We start from the raw sequence: 18,940 nt of genomic DNA, 5'->3' as shown, positions 1-18,940 counted from the left end.
GCTTGAGCTCGGGTTCGGGCTCGATTAAGCTCGGCTCGATCGAGCTTTTTAACGAGCCGATCTCGAGTAGCTCACGAGCAGCTCGGCTCGTTTGCACCCCTATTTATAGCTCACATATCATATTCATTTATAGCTCATTAACCATGCCATGTAATGCCCCATTGAAAAATCAATTTATTGTAAAGGAAAATATGATTGTAATTATAATAATGATATTAACAATTGCTTATGATACAATAGGAAAGATATTTTGGAACCGGTTAGTCAAAAATAGGTTTAAGCCGGTTTAAACCCGTCTGTCTATATATGTCAGTTTCAAAACTATTTTATAGCTCACATATCATATCCATTTTTAGCTCATTAACCATTCCATGTAATGCCCGATTGAAGTTTGGAAATCAATTTATTTCAATTTATTGTAAAGAAAAATAGGAAATATCAATTGGAAATCAATATATGGTAATTAGTTCCAACCATAATGGAGTATCAATACATAGATACCAACACTGATCGGATAATATCAATTGACGTAAGTGTTGGTTGACGTACGTGAAGACCCAAATCTATTGGTAGTATATGGTAGGTAAAAGATTCTTGGTAATGCTTTGGTTGACAGTTTCTTAAGGTTATAAAAAAGATGATGATATATACAATCTGTCAAAACTTCTTTATAAAATATAGGCCTTTAAAGTGTAAAGAACCGGACGTTCAATGAACTGTTCGGGTTTAAACTGAAAACCGGTTTGTGCACCTCTAGTAACAAATATGTCAACTACTATTTTAAAAAGAAAGCGGTAAATAGCAAATGTTGTTTAATAATTTATTGTTGTTGCCTAATAAAGGAAAATAACTTAAAAAAGAAAAGTGACATACCTTTACACTAAATGTGTTAACGGACGCACCAACAGTAATGAAATCGGATTCTTGATGCTATTGAATGAATTAAACAAGCAAATTTAAGTAAGACTAAACAAATCAAAATATCAATTGATTTGAAATTGGAAATAATTCTTCATTAAAAAGTGTTGATTGGCCATAAAAAGTTTAAAATATCAATTGAAAAAGTGTTTGTTCACCATTCTTTTAGGCAATTAGCAAACCAAGGACAGGATAATAATAAGCTATTGACGAAAATAAAAGATCATTTCTTTTGAAAATTAAAGTTGAAATCCAATTAGTGAAAAATAATTGAATAGAAAAAATTCCAAAAAGTTAAATCCCCATATAAAAAATTCTAAGCAGAACAAATCTAGATTTTAATTAAAACAGATAAACTTTATTTTAAAATATCAACATTTTTATTCGTTAGTATTGCTTTGACTTTTGAACAGTTATTAAGTCAAATTCAATACTTATAAGTTACAATCTTAAAAGTTAATACAATATAATTGCTAATATATTAAATGCATAATTAAATAAATTGATTTATCTAGTTGATATGGGTTAGAAAAAGGAGGGAGTCATGAGAGAATGACAAGTGATAAAATATGGTATTCTTTATTAGAGTAGTAAGATCATATATGTAGGTTACCATATAGTGATTTTTAAACCTGGATGTTCGATTAAAATTCAAAATTGATTCTTAGCCATCCGATAAGAATTAAAGCACTTGTGGCTTTCCATCACTTGTAGCATTAAATTTGGTTGTTTGATGAGTGACTCGTAGGGAAGCCGTTAAGCGAGTTAAAAGATATAAATGCATTGGCTTAACCAACTTAATTTCATGGAATTAGTTGACTATGGTTACTCATATGTTTGCAGGTAGAAGGAGGTAGAGGATGAAATTACGAGAACGTGGGCGAAAACGGCAAAGAAAACGGAGTTGAAACGAGAAAGATATGAAAAAAACAAAAAAATGAACAAAGCTCCACCGTCAACCCAACTCTAATCAGACAGTTTTCACCGTACCGTGGCCATTCTATGCACCGTGGTGGACCGTGGCCCACGGTCTGGACCGTGTACCACGGTCCGGGGGGTAAGGTCACGTGACTGCCTTGTTATTAGGCCGTTTTGGGGTGCCTTTTCACCTACTTGTTCACCTTGGCCGGCCTAGAGGCGATTTTGGAGAACAAAAACATCATTTTGGGTCTTGTATTGTTTTGTTTTATGTCTTGGATGGTGGTAAACAAATTACTTGATGCAAGGATGACCTCCCGAGCCATGAGTGGCTAGTTACTTCGGTATTCCTCTCGGGATGTAAGGTTATTTGTTAAACACTTTTGTTTCTTGTTCTTGAACTTGGATTGATTATCTAAATGCTATGTTAGTATGATCTTGTGTTTGTGTGATGGTTGTAGCTTGTCCATATTGTTTCTATCTAGTTTTAGCCATATGTTCTTGATGTCGTTGGCAATCGAGATTTAGTGGAAAGAACTAGGGAGAATAGTATTGATTGATTGACTAAGTGGCAACCTCGCATTCTAGGAATCCGAGTACTTAGTTCTTGATTAATCACAACGATTGCATATACACAAAACCGAGATATTACGGTTTATCCATTGAACGTTAATAAAAGTGTTGAGTAATAACCTGAACCCCGAGTGGAATGCTTGGTTAATTTATCGTTTACAACTTTCGTGTTAGTTTATTTTAGTTATAAAATCAAATCAAAACCAACTTGGAAATTACTTTTTCGTCATTTATATTTATATTAGTTTAATCGTTAAGTTACTTGTTAACACATTTTCCACAAACTCCTCGTGTTCGATACCCACTTACCACTATCTTTAGTAGTATTTGGTTTAAGTTTGAGTGAGCCTTCGACTTCACGTCACTGTTGTAATTGAAAAGTATTGTTATCAGTACAGGTTGAGTTCATTGAGGCGTGAGTTGTCATGGCTTTGTGCTTTAGATTGATTGGGTAATTGATTCAACTAATGACATTGTGATGTCCAACCAGGTTGACTAACCAAACTATCTATTAGCTGAATAAACAGTGATGTTTAGTTAATATCAAGTATGTTTTTGTAATATTACATAACAAAATTTGTGGTCTTTTGGTTAGGTTAATAGTACTTGAAGCAAGGCGTGATACTTTTGGCAGAGTCGTTAATAATACATGGATTGTGAAGCGAAGGGCAATCAATCAGATTCTCACATCAAATAAACTATTATATTTCACCAGGTTGTAACATGATAAACTCAAGTCAAGTATGGAGCTTTTGCAACACGCACAAAGGTAAATTATCAGCAAAAATTTCTTTGCATTTTTGTTACTTTTATTTTAATTTTTGGTAAAGTGTGTATATGTTTGTGTATGTCTGTTTGGGTTTTAGGCTATGGAGAAGACCTTGATTCCTTGAGTGTGAAAGAGCTTCAGTATTTGGAGCATCGACTTAAACATATATAATTATATATATTAGGTTTAGAAAGGTATAAATGTCTACACTTTAAAATAATGAGGAGGATTCTAATAATCCTAACTTTGACTCATTGGCCGGCGGCTAATCCCAACTTAAAAAATAATTTTCGACAGCCCCAACTTTTAACCTATTTTTCTCCACCGAGCCTTTTGCTAAAACGGGAGCTGAAATTGGTGGTCCTATTCAGTTGTAAGTGATCTTCAATAACGTTTAAATAGTGAAAAATGAAAAATGTACGTTTAAGCTTAGTAAAATAATGATATTACTTGTCTATTGAGCCCGACTTCATGAAACGCTCCACACATTTTTGCGTTTCTTAAACAACTACTGTTTTTTTGCTTTTCTTAAACAAATATTGTTTTGTTTAGAATGCAAAGAAAAATTACTTCTCATTCTGACATTAAAATAGTGATATTATTTATCTATTGAGATCATTGAAAGTCTCTTTAAGATGAACCTTATTAGAAAGGTCTATTGTTTTTTTTTTGTTTGATAGAATCGCTTCTTTTTAAAATGAAAAAATTTATTAAATAATTCAAATTGCTTGTTTTTCACAAAATGTGAATCCATGCTCTCGAGAGTAGAGATGGGCAAAAAAAACCGGTTGGTGAACCGGTTCAACGGTTTAAACCGAAAACCGGTTTTTACAAAAACCGGTTATTTAAAAACCGGTTTGACCGGTTTAGTAACCGCCGGTTCGTATATCGGTTACAAGTTCTAGAGAAAAAACCGGTTACTGAACCGGTTATGGAAAAAACCGGTTAATTTTAAAACCGGTTATTATGAAAAACCGGTTATTTAAAAAAAAACCGGTTAATTAAAAAAACCGGTTATTAACCGGTTCTAACCGGTTTCTAAACCGGTCCTAACCGGTTAGACCGGTCCGAGTTTTGCACCAAAAAAACCGGTTAATAAACCGGTCCGGTTATTTAAAAACCGGTTTTTTTCCAGGCCAAGAAAAACCGGTCCGGTTATTAACCGAACCGGTTTTTTTAAAAAAACCGATTTGTGCACCTCTACTCGAGAGTCCCGATGGGTCTGTATTCAACCCTGTTGAGATGTAAAATTGTACTACTTGACTTATACAATTGGATAAAACTGGAGGCCCTGTTCTAAATTTGTACTACTTGATCGGACTTTTCAAATACAGAATGACAGGCTTGCAAAGACTACACGGATTGCAGCAGATATACCCACAACAATTTTTCAAGTGGATTTATGAGGTTTTTCTTCATGTTTTGAAGTTTTAGTTTGGGTAACATGAAAAGGCTCATGTTTGAGGGCTCTACACACGAGATTAGTCCCAAAAGGTTTGTGCTGATAATTATTATTATTAATTGTTAATTATTATTATTATTATTATTATTATTATTATTATTATTATTAAAAAGTCCCAACTTTATGTTTTATGTAGGTTCCAATGCAGAAGGACTTGATTTTACTAGGCCCGATCCGTCTATGTATACAAATGGTCGGACCATGGGTAAACAAGAAATGTGTTCAATTCATCCAGGTTGTCGTCAACTGAATAATGGCAAATTGACCAGCAGTCTTTTGACACAAATATCCACTCTTGCATTCTCAAATAGGCGTATAAAATTCAATGCGATGATCCAATGGATGAAAACTTGAAGCCCTTGTGAGCTGGAAGCTTCACAAGGTAGTTTAGTTGGAATATATTGTTTTTGTTTTTCGTTTTCACTGTTGGTTGTTTATAGTTTTAAGTTGGAGAGGTAATGGTCAAACATGACTTGATTGATGTCATGATTGAGATTTTGGCATATTTTTTTGTTTTCATTCATGAGCCTTTTAATTCTTACTGTCATTCGGTCGAAATAAACAGGTCGTTTTATAAAAAGTGTAAACTTAGTTCAGGTTTTAATGAGTTGTTTTAAAAAAGTCTCAACTTGGTTTAGTTTAAAATGAGCTCTAACCAAAATTGTAGTACTGAATTATGCCTATTCACAGTACTGAATTGATTTGGTCGTCACATTTCCGCGTTAATATTTCTGTCCACCGGACGGGTAAAGTACTAGTTAATCATGATACATTAGTTATAATTTATCATGTATATAAAATTATTATAATTATTGGCATGATAAACATGCTTTCTTATTAATAAATAATGATAAGGAGTTATGGGTATTGGTTGTTATTTTTCAATTTTATTTTTTTAAACCGCCAATTTTATTAGAAACGGCATAATTCAATCAACGAGCAAGAAGCTCATCAACCAAACATCACACCAAACTTACAAATACGCGGATTTAACGCACAGCCGCACACCCAAGTTTCCCAATCTAACACATTTGTATTTCATTCAATGATAACTACATAGCAAACTGCTTTATATCCTACTTGAGTTTGATGATTGAGATTCTTTTGTTATTTAAGATGGCTTCGTTTCTCGTCTTTCAAATACACCAACAAGCCGTGAGTTTTGCTTTTTGTTATTTAGCCCTGCTTGTGGTGCGCACATATGATGTATATGTGTGAACCCTCGGGTGGGCAAAAGTGAAATTGCACTAATTTTGACGTTATTTTACTAATCTCGTGAAAATAACGTTAAAAGTGACGGACGGTTAATCAGGCATCATGTAGTGGCGTTGATAGCCGAAAGACAAGGGTACATGCACCGATCAGCCGGTGTCCCGATGATTGAGTGCTATGTGCCTTATGTCCAAGGCTTGATGCAAAACTACTATCGAGCCGGGGGTCTCACCGAAAGCAGCCTCTCTATCCTTATAGGGTAGAGGTAAGGCTGTCTACATCTTACCCTCCTCAGACCCTATCATAGCTTTGCTATTGGTGGGATATACTGAGTACGATGATGATGATGATGATTATGACATGAAGGGCATTGTTTAATCTCATCAACCACTCTCCTATATAAAGCGTCGGATGTAGCAATTCGGCCCATCTCCGCTTCCCGTGCAAATAAATTCACCTTAAGCGACACCCATCTATTTCAATCCATGACAACTTGAATCAGAAATGGAACTAGGTTGACACCACTTATGACATCATTTTGCGGCCAATTCCCCATCCTCACCCAGAGCCCAGGTCCAACGATTTCTAGTATCACCCAACACAGTTCCCGACAGTAGGTCAAGACACGTCCTGAATTCATCCAGCTCCTTATGTGAGGCTGGTTCCGTGATCCAGCTTTGAACGCAACTGTTAACAGATGATCCCTCGTGCCTATTCAATATAAACTATATTATTTACGTCATTTTAAATGTTTATAAATTAATTAAAAAATATCCAATATATTCTATGCTTTTAGGTAAACCTAATGTTAGGTTACATCATTGATCATGCATTATATTTGACAAAGCTCATGCGTTGTTTTAAATTATTGATACCATAATCGATTATCAAGATGAGACTTTGAAAATTTTCCATTGGTTCTCTCTTGACTATTTTAAAATTTTTAAAACGTCTTAAACATCACTCTAATCTACTCAACGGTCCACCACAAGACTCGAACCCTCAATTTTTAAGGGAAATAACACTGTTTAGCACACCAACATACGATTTGGCTAGATGCCAGTTGGTTACTTGTTATGTTAATATTAAAAAAATTTTTTAGATATTTCTTAATTCTCTTATTATTTTATGTTTTTTTATTATATAACTAGCTTTAGAACCCGTGTAATGCACGGAATACTTAAAAGAAATACAATTAAAATATACACGTTAAATAACTAATTGTTTTTTTAAACCTATATTTATCAAATTAAATGGTTTTATAAGTTGAAATTATATTTTCTAATGGTCAATTCATATGAATACGTGGTGCATTCTTACACAATTTCATCATAATCATGAAAACGAAAAAGATGCGTATGGTGATTTTATAAGTTTTAGTATTTTTTAATGAAATAGTTAATTCTAACAAAAGATGATAAAATGTTTCATTATAAATGACATAATAATAGCATCATATATAAAATTAAAGTTCTCAGTTGTACCCGAAACCCAACCTGAGAAAACCCGTAACCGAACCCAAACTAACTCGACCCGAAAACCCCGAACCCGCGAAAAGACTAACCCCAGCCGAAGTAATTCAGGGTGGTTCTTGGGTCTGATTTATGGGTTTCGGTCAACCCGAAAAACCCAAATAAACTTTAAGTTTTAAGCCAAATATATTTTTAGGTATAATATGCTAAGCCTTAGCCACTAAAGTTATCAAAATCTGGCTTTAATCGACTATTGTCATTCTACCTATTATAGATCGAATGCTTGTTATTAATATATAATTTACGTTTATGACTAATGGTAACCGTAATTGAACAACCAAAACACAATTGACTGAAGACAATTATGGTTGAAGTTTGTTTTACTCTTCTTTTGAATTTTTTTTATCAACTTATATTGCTTTATTATTTGGTCATATACGTTGCGAGCAAAAAAGGATATGTGTTTTCAATTTTAGCATCGTAGTCTTTAAATTAAAATTTATTTTCTAAGATACTCGAAACCCGATTAACCCAACTCGGAAAAGCCGAACTCGAATTACCTGTGAGATATTTAGGTAGAGTTTTGGGCCAAGATTTAAAACTTTGAAACCCGAAGAACCAGACCCGAAAAACTCAAAACTTGAAAAACAAACCCGTAGAACACCCCTATTAATAAAATTAGCATGAATAAAGCATTTTTTGTATTACAGTTTCAAAAGAAATTAATGACAACCCCATGGATCCATGGAGGTTGAATGAATATATGAGAATAATTTTTGTATTCATAATTTATTCTTGTTTTTATTATCTTAAACTTATAAATATCATTTATTGAATTTTTACAACGTTCATTTCTTACACTCAAAAGTGTATTTAAATTGATTTAATTAAAAAGTATAGATCTTTTATTTCATTAAAGAAATAAATATTTGACTAAATTGACATAAATATTTGCATATTTTTAATCCCTATAATTTAGATAATTAGTTATTTGATTAAAAAATTGATTGATATGCTTTGATTCCACTACCATAAATGTGTTTTCATTAAAAATAGAAGAAAATTTTGAGCGGGAATTTTTGGTGAGAAATTAATCTTCAAGTGACACGTGTCTATCATTACTTTACTTTATTAAAATAGGTAGATTAATAAAAAAAATTTAATTTATTTGATTTTATAAATTTATGTTCTTTAATTTTTTTTTGAATGACGGCATTATATTAACAAAGGCGAACTAGCAACTACTAGTCCCCAACAACAAAACAAAAGCTTACATATTTAGCATATCAAATTTACACCAACTATTCCAATCGACTACAATTTTCTTCGATCTAGAGACTACCTAAAGGTAACTTTGTATTTTTATGTTTTCCACAATTTGAGTAGGGCAAGTGTTAACTCTATTAAAGATCTTGTCGTTCCTTGCTCTCCAAATACACCAAAGTGTGACTCGGAAAACGGCTTGAATTAACTTTGAACGTCTTCTAGCTCGGGTCAAGCTAGAGGAAAAGGCAAAAAAAGGTGGAAGCTTGCACCAACTGGCTATATGTTGCCACACCAGGTCCGTCTTCAAGCAGTAAATCAACAAGTGGTTCACTGTTTCATCATGATCAAGACAAAAAGGACATATCGTACTTCCCGTATGCACATTCCTTCTCAAGAGAGCCATTTTTGTCGCAATTCTTTGAAGTTGGGCTTTCTATCCGAACACGTTCACCTTGATCGGGACCCAATTGATCCACTCGTATGGGCTCGAATCGTTTACCACATATTGATTCTCCAATGATCTCCGTGCAGATCTCATAGAAAATAGGCCATTCGTATCCGCCGACTGTCACAGCCCCCGACCCCTATACTCGGGGAGGGGAGCCGTGAACGTTGAGTGGTGGTATCGATGTTTATTAAAATAATTTGCAGCGGAATATTTCATCAGAACCGTAGTTAGGAAAATTAATCAGAGTTATAAAAACATCATAATTCTTATTTCATAAACTGGGATAAAAACCCATTTTTTTTATACAAACATAAGTTTTATAGGGATAAACCCTAATTTACAAAACACGTTTCTTTATTCTGGTGACAAGCCACTTATTTAAGCTGAAAGCCCGCATGCATCATTCCTTTGTCTCTAACAAGTCACCTGAAACATGTTTAAAAATATTTGATCAACAGGAAATACTGGTGAGTACATTCATTTATAAATGACACATTTTACAGTTACAGCATTAAGATGTTTTTACATCTGTCTGCTTACAAATTACCGAAAGGTACTTGTCACTCAACCGTATCTGTGATTGTGGTCATATTACTTATTGGCTAACACCTGTCCAATAAGTAATGTGTAATAGCCCAGTAGGCAAGCCTTGTATACAAAACCCCACAATACCAGTAGTAACCATCCCGTAAGTCTACAGAGACTTAATCACTATAATGTAGTTTAAATCCTTTGAAAATATTTAAACTATCCGTCATGAGTTTGATGGTTTTGGAAAAGCATCATGACAGTGTTGGAAAATCAATTGTCTCACGCAAATGTGAGTTATGCAAAAATTTCAAATGTCTCACCTTGCAAGTTTATATTTAACAAGCCTTCTGATGTTAAGTACCTAGATTAAGCACAATGTAGTATATCTGTATTAGTATAAACCCATAATTATAACGATAATCACGAGATATGAAACTTTACACGATGGCACAATGTCATACCTTGTTAAGGTAGAGCTTTTGGATTCGTGTATAAGTTCCTTTCGATCGGAGAGGTACTGTTACAACTACTCAGGTATAACATCAACCTTATATAAGAAATATGAGAGAAAGTATGATTTTTGGGACGAGTTTGTGAAGTCCAGATTGCTGCTCTATTTATGCTTGAATTTGTGCATCTTCGCGTATCGTGAAGCTGCAGTAGGGTTGCCGAGTCAGCCATAGCTATGCCACGTGGCTCGACATGTGTCAGGCTACGTGTCAATGTTGCGTAGCTTTTACGTCACATCTTCGCGTATCGCGAAGAAGCTTAAGCATACTTCTTGGCGTATCGCGAAGGTTCAAAAACACTAAGGCGGCCCTTGAGTCAGCCCTAGCTATGCCATGTGTCAATGTTGCGTAGCTTTTACGTCACATCTTCGCGTATCGCGAAGAAGCTTAAGCATACTTCTTCGTGTATCGCGAAGGTGCAAAAATACTAAGGCGGCCATGCGAGCGTGCGAAGTGCAAAGTGCGCCATCAAAGCGCCACATTGCGCCTATCGCACTTCGCCCAAGCCCGAGCCCGTGCGTGTGCGCGTCGGGTGCTTCGCACCCTCCGCTAGGACTACTGGGTGTGATTTGGCACATAAGAATATTATCATGTAAACTCTCTTCCTTATAAAGAGCTTATAAGTTTTGTAATCTAGCGATGTGGGACAAGAGTTAGAAATCCTATTTATACCATGGTAAAAGCCTTCCTATCACACCCCAATCCAGGGCTTAGGAGTGTAACCATCAGTTGGTACCTATTTTGTAAATATATCAGAGTAGCGAGTTTATTTTAGCGGAAGTCTTTAAATATTAAAATATTAATTTACATTATCAAAATTACTCGGGAATTAAACAACCGAGTTTCAGTTTTACAAAACCGTGATATTAATAATACAAGGATTTGTAATATTCAAAATGAGCCATCTCGAGCGATCTTCTATGACTCCAATCCTTGTATATCATCTATTATCATCTAGTTACCTGCAAGGGTGGAAAAACACGTCAGCTATATGCTGGTGAAACGTTGACTTGATAAAACATTTATAACAGTTGTTAAATACAAACATAGTTTTCTGTTTCACAAACTTAGCAGGAATGCCTGTCCATTCCCGGGATTTATACCACTACCCTACACACACAATTCAAAGGTTCCCCGAGTATATAGCCCCTGTTCGGAGACAACCTTCCCCTAGGCTATATAACCCTATTGGAGAACCGGTTATGACCAACTTGGTTTTGTATGCCAATTATCAGTTATGTTTGGATCCAGAAACATGTGTATTCGGTCTGAGTTGCTTTTTATTATCTATTTTGTATTATAACGATTTTAGAGATTATATCTCATGCAAACATTTATCAGACTCTTTGTAATAAACAACCTGTCTATTACGAGAGTAAAATCAGTTCAGACAGTAAAAGGTTAACGTGTTCACCTCGTATATCAGTGGATAATATCCAACTCTTCTTCTCAGTATGCTTAACAACCTATATTAATAATAGGCATGCATAAGTATCTAGTTGATACTATTCAGCAGACTTTAAGTCTGTTTCAGTTCAGCAGACTCAAGGTCTGTTCAGCAGACTTAATGTCTGATTCAGTTCAGCAGACTCGAGATCTGATCAGTAGACTTAATGTCTGACCTAACCTTAGTATAGTTATAGTCGTTTTATGAAAATACTTTGAATTTACATATGACGTTTGGAATAGCACGCTTTGGCTTAATAAAAGATATCACATTGGCAAACTTCTCCAGGTAAGCAAACAGGTCCCGCGGTTGATTGGGATTTGTACGAATTGCTTTCCTTAGGCAAGAAGAGTCTACTAATGATACCCCCCTTCCAGTTACTACATGCCCGTCATAGTTTTGATAACATTACTTCACGTGGAAGCAACGTCTTTGCTTTATAAAACATTACTTGAAAATAATTACAGTTTAACGACTATAACCATAACCAGGTGTTAATAACTATATAACAGGCTTACTTAACCTTAATCCTACCTTATCCGGCTAGACGAGAACAAAAGATGAGAAATTCAGCAGCAGTTCAGCTCGTATCTTGATTACGAGATCAGCAGTTCGTTAAACAGCGTAACAACGCCCTGTTTCTTTGTGAAATCAGCTCTCGACACTTCAGCACTTCCTGGCACGCTTACCGATGCTAAATGTGTGAAAATGAGTGTGAAAATCGGGATGAATGGGCTGAACCTGTAGCTGCCCTTTTATAGGCAGATTTTGAAGAGCATCGTGTAGCGCGATGGCATTTTCCCTAAGGCCGTCGAGTAGCGCGACGCCGCAATTATCAGAAGCTGCCACGTGTTGACACGTGGTTAGCCACGTGTCCCAGGTTACTTATCCTGGTCATCGCGTAGCGCGATGGACCGGTTGAGTTTGGCTGTCGCGTAGCGCGTCGCCCCCCTTTGAATTGTTTGATTCTCTGTCGCGTAGCGCGATGAAGTTAGTCAGAGGACCATCGCGTAGCGCGATGGGTCTAAAAACCCAAAATTTTCATTTTCAGTCCTTTAACTTTCAGATTTGGCATTTTTAGCCCCTTAACTTCTAATCTTGACATTTTTGGCCCAAAACTAGATGGGGTAATTTTCACGGTGTTACACTTCCATTTTCTTTCCTCCACCAATGTGGGATGGAAATTTTCCTTTATATTTTTCATTCTTCCTTTTACTTCTTCTCTTTTCTTTCTCATTTCTTCATTTCTTTCTTTGATTATTTTATTCTTTATTATGGTTTGTTATACCGACCAAAACCAAGAATCTTCCATGCCTGTGATACAAATCGATTGGAGTAAAGAATGACACTTTTATATCTCACTTCTCTCAATGTTACTGGTATGAGTTCTAATCCAACTCCAGTCCCACACAAGCAAGTCTCCATTCCTTTTAAAACAATCTGCCACCTTACTGCCTTTATGCCTAACAATAGCGAAAAGAGCCGGGAACCTGCATTTTAAAGGGACCGTACCTAACCATGTATCCACCCAGAACCGAATTCTTTGTCCATTCCCAACAACACCGTGAATGAAATGATGCAGGTTGATATTGTAATCGGTGAAATTCATTCTTGCAATTGCCGCCCAAGTACCGGGAATCCCGTTCTTTTTCAGAACCGGCACGCAAGCTCTAGGAGTCCAATGAATAGCTTTTATCACTTTACTCCACAGCCCGTTTTCCTCCATTTTGAGGCGCCACCACCACTTCGAGATTAGACTATTATTCATATCTTTTAACCATCCAATGCCTAATCCACCTGAATCTTTTGGCGCTACTATCTTCTCCCATGCCACCCAGTTTATTGTTTTTTTATCCGTATCTCCGCCCCAAAAGAAACGCCTTCTAATTTTTTCAAGATTATTCAGGATCGAAGTCGGAGCCTTGTATATGGAAATATAATATAATGGGAGACTACTAAGTACAGATTTAATAAGTGTTAATCGACCCCCCATTGATAATGTTTTTGCCTTCCATAAGGATAATTTATCTTCGAACGATTTGATCACAGGTGCCCAATTAGATATTAGATTCATGTTGGCCCCAATCGGTAGTCCCAAATATTTGAATGTAAAGACCCCCTTTTGACACCGTAATAAACCAGAGAGTTGATCTATTTCATTACCAACATAACCAGTACCGTACACATTGCTTTTCTCGAGATTCACCTTAAGGCCCGATCAAATAGAAAAACACCTAAGCAGTCGTGATAAATTTTTGCAATTTCTTTCAGACCACTCACCTAAAAAAATCACATCGTCGGCATAAAATAAATGTGAAAGTTCAGGGTCGTGGTTTGGTGTTTTAATGCCACGGAAAATACCAACACGTTGGGCGTTTGTCATAACTTGATTTAGGGCCTCCATTGCGATAATGAAAATGAAAGGTGAGAGAGGATCTCATTGTCTCACCCCACGGAAACATTGGAACTCAGGAGTTGGACACCCATTAATAAGCACCGAGGACCTTGCTGATGATAAGCATCCCCTGACCCATAAACGCCATTTTACAAGGAAAGTGCATCTGCTCTAAAACCGAGTTCAAGAAATTCCAATTTAGTGAATCAAATGCCTTTTCGAAATCCGCTTTGAAGATAAATGCTTTACGATGCGACTTTTTCAGCCAAGACACTAGTTCATTCACAACTAGAGGTCCATCAAGGATGTTACGTTTCGCTAGATATGCCGACTGAACTTCACAAATTACCGAGCCAATCACCTTTTTTAGTCGATTTGCCAAAACTTTCGCGATTACTTTGTAAATACATTCGATTAAACTAATCGGTCTGAACTCGTTAAGAGATAACGAGTCAGATTTCTTCGGAATAAGAGCAATGAAAGAAGAGCTACAACCACGATTAATAGTGCCCATATCATGAAAATAGGCCAAAACGGAAGTAAAATCTTGCTCAAAATAACTCCAAAATTTCTTTAAGAAAGCGAATGTAAAACCATCCGGTCCCGGAGATTTATCACTACCACAATCCCACATTGCGTCTTTTATTTCAGTTAAAGAAAAAGAAGCAATTAAAAAATCCACATCAGCCCCTGACAGTTTTTTAAAATCATCTGAGTGAAATCTCGGTCTGATACGGGCTGGCTCATGGAAACGGGCTTGAAAAAAGTTAAACGCCTCCAACTTTATTACATTTGGATCCGTCTCCCAAACCCCGTTACAAAATAAACCGTTAATGCGATTTCTAGCCTAATTACTCTTTATCATGCCATGGAAGAAACTAGAATTCTCATCCCCATCAACAGCCCATTTGATACGTGCTCTTTGTTCACCAATAATACCATCTTCCAAGCTTCTGAGTTGTTTCTTTGCATCCAAGCGAAGTTGAATTTCCGAATCCAAAAGTGAGCCCGATTCAGCCTTTTCTTCTAGATTTTTAATGATGGTTTCTAACTGTTTTGATGTCGCCTTTCCTTTAATTAAATACTCTTCTAATCATGCAACTTTAATAGTATAGAAAATTCAAAAGAAAAAGAAAAAACAGCACATAAAGACTAAAGTTACGTGATTAAAAGTTTTTCTATTTCGTATATTTGAACAAGCCATAACATCGCTCTGCATGCGGTGCGCGCATATAATGTATATATGTGTGAACCCTCGGGTGGGCAAAAGTAAAATTGCACTAATTTTGACGTTATTTTACTAATCTCGTGAAAATAACGTTAAAAGTGGCAGAAGGTTAATCAGGCATCATGTGGTGGCGTTGATAGCCGAAAGACAAGGGCACATGCACCGATCAGCCGGTGTCCCGATGATTGAGTGCTATGTGCCTTATGTCCAAGGCTTGATGCAAAACTACTATCGAGCCGGGGGTCTCACCGGAAGCAGCCTCTCTATCCCTATGGGATAGAGGTAAGGCTGTCTACATCTTACCCTCCTCAGACCCTACCATAGCATTGCTATTGGTGGGATATACTGAGTACGATGATGATGATGATGATGATGATGATGATGATGAATAAGCCATAACACTTTTTGATCTATTTATTTTAATTTCTTTTTGAAAATATGAAACCTTTTTTAGTTTTATTTTGAGTCTCTTTCTACTTTCAAGGTGTAACCTAGGAGAATTTTAGAATGCCAAAGTTGAGGAAAAATATATAAAAGCAAATTTAAGTTTCTTTTTGTCATTTATATTGTAGTATTTTATTCAATTTATTATTTTATTTAAAAGCAAATGTTGTAAGTTGTAGTTGACTGAAGTGAGAGTGATGGCCACTTAGGCTGTGTGCTATGATGGGGGGCTTCGAAGCTCCTTTACAGTGCCACGTCAGTGCCGTGTGGGCACTAGAGGCATCGAAGCCCTAGGGCATAATGCCCCTCTATGGTGAGGGGGCTTCGAAGCCCAACATTTTTCTATTTTTGTTAAAACAAAAAAACCAATACAATAATATAATACAATTATAAAAAAAAATACAATAATACTAAAATACAAAATAAATTGAATAAAAAATTATATAAAAAAAATTAAAGCTATTTTTAGTTGTTGTCCTCGCCGTCACCTTGCTTATTACTCCAAAGATGTTCAACCAAATCCGATCGAAGGCTGAAATTCATTTCCCTTTTTCGTGTTTTTAATAGATTAGCAAGTTTCTCATCTTCGTTTAGTGTACAGATCGACTCTGGCTCATCGTTGTACTCGCCTTGGCAAACTGCTCTACCCGAGTCCTCCAATATCATATTATGCAAGATAATGCAAGCGTACATTATGTTTCTTAACTTATCCATTTGTAGAAAACGAGCCGGTTGTCTAATGATAGACCAACGTTTCTTTAGTAAACACCGAATACCCTTTCGATGTCGTTGCTTGCCGACTCGTGTTTTTTCTTGAAATACCGGGCACGTAAAGCTATGAACCAACGTGGCCCACTCCGTATAAATACCGTCGACTAGATAATATTCGTATTCGTAGTTGACATCATTCATGGAAAATGAGATGTCGGGCGAGACTCCGTCTGTGAGGCGGTCAAAAATAGGGGACGCATTAATCACAGCTATATCATTTTTTGCACCGGGGGTCCCAAAAAACGCATGCCATATCCAAAGATCAAATGATGCAGCCACCTCAAGAATAACTGTTGGGCCATCATGATCACCCTGATGATATTGATCTTGCCAAGCAACAGGACATGCTTCCTATTCCCAATGCATGTAATCGAGGCTACCAAGCATCCCGGGAAAACCGTGTCTTTGATGATGCACCTCGTATATGTTTTGTACGTCGCTTTGAGTCGGCTTCCTCAAATATTTTATGATATAGTTGTAGAATACCTAAGTTTAACAAATTTTATGAAATTCATGCTTAAAATGTTACGGTTTTGAAATAAATAATTAGAATATTAATACTCACATTCGCAAAATGTGTGAAGCGCTTCACGAGCCACTGTTGCCGACATCTGTAAGTACTCTTCCATGGCGTCGCTGGCAGTCCTGTACGCTAGTTGACGAATTGCCGCCGTGCATTTTTGCATTGTTGAATATCCCGGTTTACCTCTCGCGTCCGCCCGTTGTTGGAAGAATGCATAAACGCTTTCTAAATCACCAAGTATTCGTAAAAATAGTTGGCGACTCATTCGAAAATGGTGCCGAAATCGTTCCGAATCAAAAGTCGCGTTCAAGGAAAAATAATCTTTCATCAACCGGTCATGCGCACCTACGCGATCCCGTTGAAGATGAGGCCGTCTTTCTAGTGGTTGTGAGCTTTCGTAATTCTGGACTACGAGTCGGGCAGCCTCTACAACGGCACTAAATATCGCTTCATTCTCTGAATCCGAATTGGAAATATCATCGATATCGGGCTGGAAGTCAAGTGTGAAAGATGAGTCGGAAGACATATTTGAGGAGAAAGTTTTATAAAGTTTAAATAGGAGAATGAGATGTTTGTAGAGGTTGGGTGATTGGTATATATATATATAGTATTTTATATTATTATTTTTTTTAAACGGTAATAATGCCGTTGGTGGTGGCCCCCACCTCACCCCCCCCCCCCATCGTCCGCTCCGCCCTCACCCCCTCCGCGCCCCACCTCACCGCGCCCCTCGGTGATGTTTTCCCCCCACCGCGCCCGTCTCCCCCTCTCTTCCGCGCCCATAGCGCATAGTCTTATTGCCTTGAGTTGGTCAAACTTTGAGGGCTATGCCGCTTTGTGGACTAACATACCTAGAGCCTAGAGGTGAAAAAAAAAACCTAATTTGGAACTGGACCGAAAAAAAAATCGTAATCGGGTGTTTCTATACCTGGATTTTTAATACCCGACCTGACCATACCCAAGCCTGTACCTGTACACGGGTTTTTAATGTCTGAACCCGTGCCCGGAACCAAACCTGATTTATACCCTGTAATACCTGAAACCGAGTTTTTTAGATACCTGAAAAATAACTAAAAAATACCCCAAAAAAATTGCAGCCCCTTAAAAAATCCAATCTATACCCCAAGAATACCGTAAAACCCCCCGAAAATGTAGTTTTTCCAATACCCATAAATATGGCATGCAGATACCCGGTTAGAATACCCAGTTATATACCCGACCCGAACCGGATGCATAAGGTATGGTCAGGGCCGTCTCGTGGGTAAACCAAATAAGACCAAGGTTTTAGGTCTCCGGTTTCATAGGGCCTCAATCTAAAATAGAAGTTTGTATTATGGGTTTTTGAAAGTGGGTTTTTTTAGAATTAATAACTCAGTGATGGATCACAAGTTAAGGAGGAATGTCACGTATCCATTATCACTGCATATCACCCATATTCCAAAATTCATGGATACTCTATAGCTATATGCATAAAAAAGGAAAAAAAAAACCCTCAACATTTTAGTTAAATTTAGGCCTTCGAACACACTGAGCCGGCCCTGGATATGGTTTTTAGAGACAATGCCCGGACTCGAACCCGACTCAAGTATGGTGAATACCTGATTTTTCAATACCTGTTTCCATACCCAAACCCGATTTACCGGAAATCGGATAGAAAAACCCAATTTGTGCACCTCGAAACATACCAACGTTTTGAATTTTGGTTACACATTTAGTAAACTTCAGCATGCATCCGTTATGGACCAACATATACACATGAATGTTGAAACTATGAAAGTATTACCTTCAAAGTTGGTTTGCAAGCCAAACTTTTTAAGTGATGTTGGTGTATGGCCATCAAACAATGCTTGATTTTGTATATGTTTCCTCTAGTTTTCGTCCATGTTTTCCCGTCGGTTCATCATGTTGATTGTTTGTTGCACACATGACCTTATTCCGATTTTTGTTATAATGTTTTCTTTTCTCGAAATTACACATTTGTTTCTAATTGTTTACTCGGTTATAAAACACTTGCTTATTTCACTAAAAAGACATTAAAAACTTTATTACCTTTT

At 36.6% G+C, this 18,940-nt stretch overlaps 1 protein-coding gene across 1 annotated transcript; it reads right to left on the bottom strand.

Moving 5' to 3' along the window:
• Window positions 1-16,057: 16,057 nt before the first annotated feature.
• Window positions 16,058-17,412, bottom strand: LOC143557038 (uncharacterized). The gene is made up of 3 exons (XM_077046208.1): window positions 16,929-17,412; window positions 16,799-16,849; window positions 16,058-16,689 (listed from the first exon to the last, which is right to left on the bottom strand). The coding sequence occupies exons 1-3, from the start codon at window positions 17,410-17,412 to the stop codon at window positions 16,058-16,060; spliced, it is 1,167 nt and encodes a 388-aa protein (XP_076902323.1).
• Between the last annotated feature and the right edge of the window lie 1,528 nt (window positions 17,413-18,940).

This window comes from Bidens hawaiensis, unplaced genomic scaffold, assembly GCF_021521415.1.
Source record: "Bidens hawaiensis isolate Kalapana, Puna unplaced genomic scaffold, B.hawaiensis_p1.1 tig00018778_1, whole genome shotgun sequence".
NCBI lineage: Eukaryota > Viridiplantae > Streptophyta > Magnoliopsida > Asterales > Asteraceae > Bidens > Bidens hawaiensis.
This window is presented reverse-complemented; position numbering and strand designations above follow the sequence as displayed.